The sequence below is a fragment of the Echinops telfairi genome, unplaced genomic scaffold (genome assembly GCF_000313985.2).
Source record: "Echinops telfairi isolate 266 unplaced genomic scaffold, ASM31398v2 ScPeMD7_7420;HRSCAF=8458, whole genome shotgun sequence".
NCBI lineage: Eukaryota > Metazoa > Chordata > Mammalia > Afrosoricida > Tenrecidae > Echinops > Echinops telfairi.
The window spans coordinates 51,357,483-51,364,588 of record NW_022111320.1 but is presented as its reverse complement, the minus strand read 5'-3'; the positions used below and the strand labels follow the sequence as shown (position 1 = coordinate 51,364,588).

At 51.4% G+C, this 7,106-nt stretch overlaps 1 protein-coding gene across 1 annotated transcript in view; it reads right to left on the bottom strand.

Moving 5' to 3' along the window:
- Positions 1-7,106, bottom strand: part of RBM5 (RNA binding motif protein 5) — a 23,172-nt gene that overhangs the window by 8,969 nt on the left and 7,097 nt on the right. The window contains 9 exon segments of the mRNA XM_045297714.1: positions 154-255; positions 726-886; positions 1,117-1,182; positions 1,528-1,588; positions 2,640-2,723; positions 5,074-5,147; positions 5,623-5,725; positions 6,021-6,024; positions 6,345-6,813. Of these exon segments, the coding sequence (XP_045153649.1) occupies positions 154-255; positions 726-886; positions 1,117-1,182; positions 1,528-1,588; positions 2,640-2,723; positions 5,074-5,147; positions 5,623-5,725; positions 6,021-6,024; positions 6,345-6,813 (1,124 nt within the window).

The following is a 7,106-nucleotide window of genomic DNA, read 5'->3' as shown; positions in this document are numbered from 1 at the left end:
GGTTGGGTTCACCCGCAGGGGACTCAGCTCCAGACAGTGTGCGCACAGCTGTGACAGGCAGAAAGGACAGGGTGCAGAGCAGTCAACAAAGTGCCTCTGCACAGGTGGGCAGGTGCGGCCGTGTGAGATAGATAAATGAATAGAGGGGACCACTTACTTTCGGGCACTTTTGGCAAAATCAACCCCAATCGTTTTGCCATCAATTTTCAAAGGAGGATGAAGACTCTGTAATATCTGCAGCAACTGGGAAGCATCCTGAAGGAGAACGTGAAGAAAACAAGCTTGCTGTGCAACTTAAAAGCCTATCCCTATCACCTCGCCCACTAAACCAGAGCGGGACACGAAGGTCTCCAGGCTTATGTAAGACTAAATGTGAAAGCACTCTAAGACAAACCAAACCAAACCGGTTCAAATGTCAGCACCGCCAGGCTCTAACGGGCACTTGCTATCTCTGGGGCTTGCTGCAGTCATGACAGCGCCCGGGTGTGCAGGTGGTGGGTCAGAGCCGCCAGCCGCTCCTCAGCAGACGGTGGTCCACCCTCCAGGACCACTGACAGCCTCGGAATGGTCTCTGGCAGTCCGTAACTGCGCAGCACAGTAACGTCTCCAGCCATGAACCTGGGAGGGGTGCGTGTGCAGCCAGGACAGGCAGCCCAACAGCCTCATGACCCGGTCTCTCGGTGGGATCGACCACAAAGCACATTCACTTTCCAGCAGCCCCTCACCATTGCCGAGGACAGCTGCACGAACGCGAAGCCTCTGTTCTGCTGGGTCTGCTTGTCCTTGATGAGGCGAATGTTACTGACAGCTAAGGACGCGTAGGGGGCCAGCGCCGTCATGATGGAATCCACCACGGTGTGTGGAGCTATATTCCGAAGAATGATCGCTGGGGGCGGATGACACAATGACACCCGTTTGTTACCATCCATGCTTTTCAGGGCAGTCGCGAGTACACGCAAACACAGGTCCATGCTGGGCGACCCCCAGCTCCCGAAGACTAAACTCAAGTGGGAACCCAAAGCTTTCATGGTGCACATGACAAACGGGAACCAAGCAAACCCAGAGCAGCACCGAGGGCAGTCTCCCACCATGGACACGAGGTCCCCCCGCACTTACTGTCGCAATAGTAATCCACAGACTGGACCGACTCCGTGGCTCCGGAGGGCACTTCCTGTTCAGAATCTACAAGGAGAAGGGGACCCCAAACACTGAAGGCAGGAAGAACATTGAAATCCCAAATTTGAGAGCACATTTAACACTGTTTCGCCCTTCTTTTAAGCATGCGTGGCTGTAGTGAAACCCTCCTTAGTTGGTAGTGACTAATGTGGGAAGCAGCACGAAGCAAACCAAGCGAGCAGACCTAACTCTGAATATGAAAGTATGATCTGAACTTTCACCGGCTCCATCGCCTGTGCCTTAAAGTGTACAGGAAACCATGCTCCTCGTCTAACGGTTCCTACGTTCACAGACAACAGCCCTATCAGTCGGGCTCGAAAGCCCGCTTCAAACGGGAGAGTGCAGGCTTACCAAACTTGTCGGCCCCACACCGGAAGCATTTGAGTCTCTTCCTGAAATTGTTAAGGCAACACTGAAAAAGAAAACACACCTGTCGTTATTTCTCACAGCAGGTCTGCCTTTCTAGTAACTACCTGGACTTCAGCGCAGGGTCCTGGGTCCGCGCCTCTGCTGCTAACCGACATCGACACCATAGACCACAGACAAAGGTGCATAGCCTAGAACGTCCAACTGTCACACCAGGCCAGTTCTCACTGGGGAATCTTGAGGTGTTTTGAAGTAAACTTATTTTGATTAAGTTGAGATTTTTTTTTAGTTCACTCCAAAACCCTCACCGAGTCAGCAGCACAGCTGTGCCTCGCCCCCGAGTCCATGATGGATCCCTACGTACAGCAAGGAGGACTAAGCCCGCTCCGGTTCCCCACAGAGCTCAGCGCTGGGGCACTCTCCACCCGAGGTCACCACCTAAGTTCAAAGCTGTGTGTTGGTGACAGGACCATCACAGACCTCATGCAACTTCAGCCAAACTGCAAGAGCTTTTTGTCGATGAAGCAAAACGGCCACGTCAAAAGCTGTGAGCTCAGTCAAGTAAACTAAATGTAAAATGTTATGAAACATCTGAGAATTCTTTTTGTTTGTGAAGTGGGGAGAAAAGAGCAATGCTAAGTGACAAGGAAAATAAAACTGTAGAATTATACGGGGGTGAAAAAAGTACATATAATTAAAGTCACTTAGCGAGAATTCACTATATCACAGCAATTTAAATATATTGCATTTAGAAGCTGTTAGGGGCTTCTGAAGTTTGTGGGAAAGTGGAATTAAAAAGTGCTCTCACAAAGTTCATCATCGTTCCATTTACAGCGGGCACTCAGCAGCTGACTCCTGCTGTTTCTTTGTCCAGGAAGCGCACGCAGCAGAGGCTACGCACTCTCAGGGGCACGGTACTGCGGCAGTGTCTGGCTGTGTAAACCACTGATGAAAAACCACAGGATTCCGCCACGCACAAGAACTGAGGTCCTGAACACTACAAATTCTCTAGAGTTCTAGGGATTCCAAGTCACAAAACATCAAAAGCACCTTAGAGTCAGGTGACCACACAGGCACTGGTCCTCGTGCGTGCTTACCTTGTTGCACAGCCAGTCCTCAAACTTGGGTCTGGGGTTGCTGTAGTGCATCGCAATGTGCTTCCCCTGGATCACCAACTTTTTCTGTAAAAAAAAGAATTAATTAGTTATTCCCATTGGGAAGGATGTGTGTCCATTTTCCCAGGGCAGAGCACACTTCGGAAAAATCAGTGCTCTGGAATTAAATGGACAACAACCGGGGAGGACCAACCACCGCCACCTATACTCTGCCCGTCCAATCCTTGAGATAGGCAGTGGAGAGTGGGACGCGGGTAAAGGTCAGCGGGGTCAGGGAGTGCTGAGAAAGCTGCCAGACACTGACATGCACCAGGCCGTGTCTCCCGCGGAGACGAAGTCCTAACCTTCAGCATGGACAGGCTGCCTGAGAGCGACAATCAGTCTACTAAAAAACAGAAGACACGATCCCCCAGTTCTGATGGTCTCCTATTTTAGCCCTGAGCATGGTGTCCTTGGGCTTCATTCAGCTTCTCCCCCATTCCTGTCCTATGCACAGTGAGTCCCCTTCCCCCGGTACTCCTGCTTCAGGATGTGACTTTTGGGGGACGAATGGGAAAGGGGCTCCTTTTAAAAGGGAATCTGGTTACAAGCCTTGCTCAGGAGGGACTATGTCTGAATGCCACCAACTCAAGAGCATGGCTCAAGGAGACTTCTCCCTGCCTACTGCAACCTCGCCATGTCCCTGGGGGACGGATGTGTTTTCCGAAGAAATGGACGGTACTCTCACGATGAGAAACCAGGAGGCCAATGAAGTTTCTTCAAGGGGACAGGAGAAGGTCATAAATGTACAAACCGCCTTACCCTTTCAAGTTAACCACGGGACTAAAAGGGTCAACTTTAAAAGGTCAAAATGCCAGCTGAATCTGGTCCAGAGTGTATTTGGCACCTGCTCCTGAGCCTTTTACCAGGAGCCGCTTTCTTTATGGGTGAGGCTGTGGTGGGACCAGTGGGTGGGCCCGGATAGTCCATACTATCGGAATACATTAAAATAGGTTAGACTTGGAGCTTTTAAAAAGGAGCCTAACCTCTTTCAACAGACCCACTGCTGAGCATTTGATTTTTGGCCAATCCTGGATAGAAGCTGTGCTCTGAGTTTTGCAAGGCTACGTGTACGGCCAGAGGGAAAGAGCTGAAGGGCCATCCACTCACTGGGATGTACAGAAGTAAAATTAGTGTGGCTGGGAGGTGTGTCAGAAGATCATCCCACGAGGAGGGATGTGTGCTGGGGGAGATGCCAAACAATCCCTGAGTCCCTAATCCTGTTGGCCTTTCATTTCTGGAGTGAATTCAAACAGTAATGAAGCATTACACATTACGATAGCTTTGTATACATTAAAATTGTGGAGTCTTAATGTTTTCAGAACTGTATGCTCCCAAGCACGTCACCGACACATCTGCGGTATTCAATGAGGCTGTCCTGCTCACAAGTGTGAGCTTCACTCACACGAAGCCCGCCCGCTTACTAGGAGGGCGTCCGTACCACAAAATGATCAAAGCTCTGTATTTATAGGGTCAGGTTGTGAGTTTAGGCATCAAGAGGACAAAAACTTTGACAAGTCAATCAAAATGATACCCTCATTAGTCAGTCTCGATACAGGCGACAGTCTGTTACAGAGTATCACTTCTATTTCTGGGTTATTTAAATCATAAAATGCTGCAGAAAAGCAACATGATGAGTTAACTTTCCAGGACACACGTGGTTCAAGGCGTCCAATGCGGTGCATTAATGTCCTTACAAAAAGGTTATGAAGCGCCAAGCAGGGCACGGGTACCTTGGCAGACTGAACAACAAATGTGCCAGTCACCGCGCCACCAGAAAGCCCCAGGGATTTGTTTGGAGCACTTTCAACGGCATTCTCAGGGAGACTAGGGTGTTAGTGCCACCCTACCTGGATTAGAGGCAGGCTCCCAGGCTAAGCTCATCAGAACGATTGGTCATAAAGTCCACTTGTTCCTTACAAAGTCCCCGAAGGTCCACCTGGGCAGATATGCCTGCTAGGAGGCTGTGGTTTCCAGGCAGAAACAAGGAAGGCCTGCCACAGACCTCCATCCGTCTGTTTCACTGTCAGAGAGGGCGTTAGCTCGGCCCTCCTAGGCTCACTCCCTCGGACGTTCTACGTGGGAAGCTAAGTGAGCAGGGCGAGGAAGAGACATCAGGACGCTTTGGTAATCACCAGACAGGCATTCAGCGGGTAACAAAGCGCTGCCAGGCAGTCGTGTTTACGGGCAGAGCAAACTCTGCAGAGTCGTTCTGGACACAGTCTAGTCATGTCATTTTAATATATACAAAGCTTTTTATTTTTTTTTAAAGTCACTCCTTTGGAACAAACCACTCCTTCAACCTTTTTTCTTTTTTTAAAAATTGTACAGACTTGTTCCATTTTCATCAATATCTAGGCTTGGTGAGTGAAGCAACCTGATTGGCTTCCATCCAGCTGGTAGCATCTTGCAAGTGATAAAACTCCACGAAGGCGAAACCACGGCTTACACCTAGAGACAGCATTCAGATATAGACGGGATACTCGTGTTAGTCAGTTCCTTTACAACAGGCGCATCTCTCTCCCACTGCTCCAACACTCGTGACAAGCCAATTGGGAAGCAGCTTTAATGAGACTGTGGCTTCGCTTGGGGTTCTTCTGGACACTTTGCCATGGCAAGGACTAAAAGCCACTCCACTGGACTCCACGCTCAAAAGGTAACCATGCAACCGGCTAGTGCCAAACAAGTAGTTTATCACAGTACGGCTACTTACCGAAGGGGAGGGGGGAGGAATAAAAAAGCCCCTAAAAACAAGTGTTTTTTAGAGGCTCCACAGTGCCTTCTAATATCGTTCTCAGTCACGTTCCTTAGCCATGGCAAACCTTTCATTCTGAATCATGTGCTTGAAGATTGGGGTCAGATGCTCTTTCGGGACTGAGGGGGGTGGGGAAGAGACCGGAGCAGCAGGGGCTCCTCAAGCTCTCACCTGTCTTCCTCTTCATCAGCCGCACGTCCGCAGGCTGAGGACCCTCAAAGGATTTCATCAGTTCTCGAATCTGCACGGGGGTAGAATATGTTTGCGGGTAAAACTTTCAGCCACATGCTAATGCACACCGAAGGAAATTCAAGGACTTACACCAACTGTTTAATATGTCAGGTTTCCTATCACCAAATAGGATTACCCTATAAATGGAGTGTGAGGAGGAGGGAGTCTTTCTCATAAAAAGTCACGTAGACCAACCACGAGGAGCCTGCTGCACCCAGACCGAGAAGCAGTCCTTGGAACAGAGCAAGGGGCACTGCAGGGCTTAAACCCAGCAAACCGAGTGCCAGGGTTCTATCTTTCCCATCTTTATTCAACAGTCTGCCGAACAGGTAACCCACCAAGCTGGAGTGCACCAAGAAGATGCACTGTCAGGATGACAACGCGCAAACAGCGCAACCTGCTTCCATCATGGATCACGTCAGACAATAGCCTTCACCATGGACTACACCCCAATGCAAACACAACACTCCTCACAGAGGACCAATAAACACCAAGCAGAGGAAATATTAAAGTTAGCAACAATTTCATTTCCCTGGGACCCACAATCAAAGTTCATAGAAGCAGCTGTCAAGAACTGAAATGGTGTATTTACTGCACTGGGCAAACCTGTGGCCCGAGACTCCCTCCCTCCTAGGATGAAAATGCAATCCTGTCAGCCATACCGACGGGTGCGGCGAGGTAGCGGCCGGCGGGGTGGGCGTGCAGCGGAGACCCTCTTGGAGTGCTGCGCAGCCGCCGCCGCCGCCGCCACCATGTCCCAGGAGGACGTGGAGCTGGAGAAGAGCGTTTGGCGCTTGGGGGAGAAGTCCCACGGGAAGGTGCCCTCGGGGAAGGCAGGGGCTCTGATGAGGAGGTTTGCCAGGACCACAGGGGAGTGGGGCGCGCCATCATGTAGGAGGTAAAGCGGAGAGATGGAGAGGACCTGGGGAACAACCTGCTGGCCCAGGCCCGAGGACATGAAGCAGGACCGGGACTCCAGACTGGCGACTGCGCTCCTGCCGTTGACAGAAGCCGGCTTGGCCATGGTCCAACGAGCCCAGGCCAACCTGACCCCTCTGCGGAGCGCCAGTTTCCACGCTCCCCCTGCGACCATGTCTGGTGGCGCCAGATGCCCCAGTGGATGCAGGTGTCCTGATGCCGGAAATGCCGGAAGCGCTACGAGCCCGTGCCCTTAGACAAGATGTGGGGCCTGGCTGAGTTCCACTGCTCGAAATGTGGATATGAGTTCCGGGACTGGGCACAGATGGGGTGCCAGTCCCCCTGCTATCGGTGCGGGTACCCAGTGTTTCTGACACCTATCCTGCCCCCACGCCGGAACTGGGATGGGCTTCACAGCACCCAACCCCACTCCTGCTTGGCGGCTGACTGCTGTAATCGAAGAGAGCCCCACCTGGCCGGGACCTCCTGTGCACACCCCAAGAGCC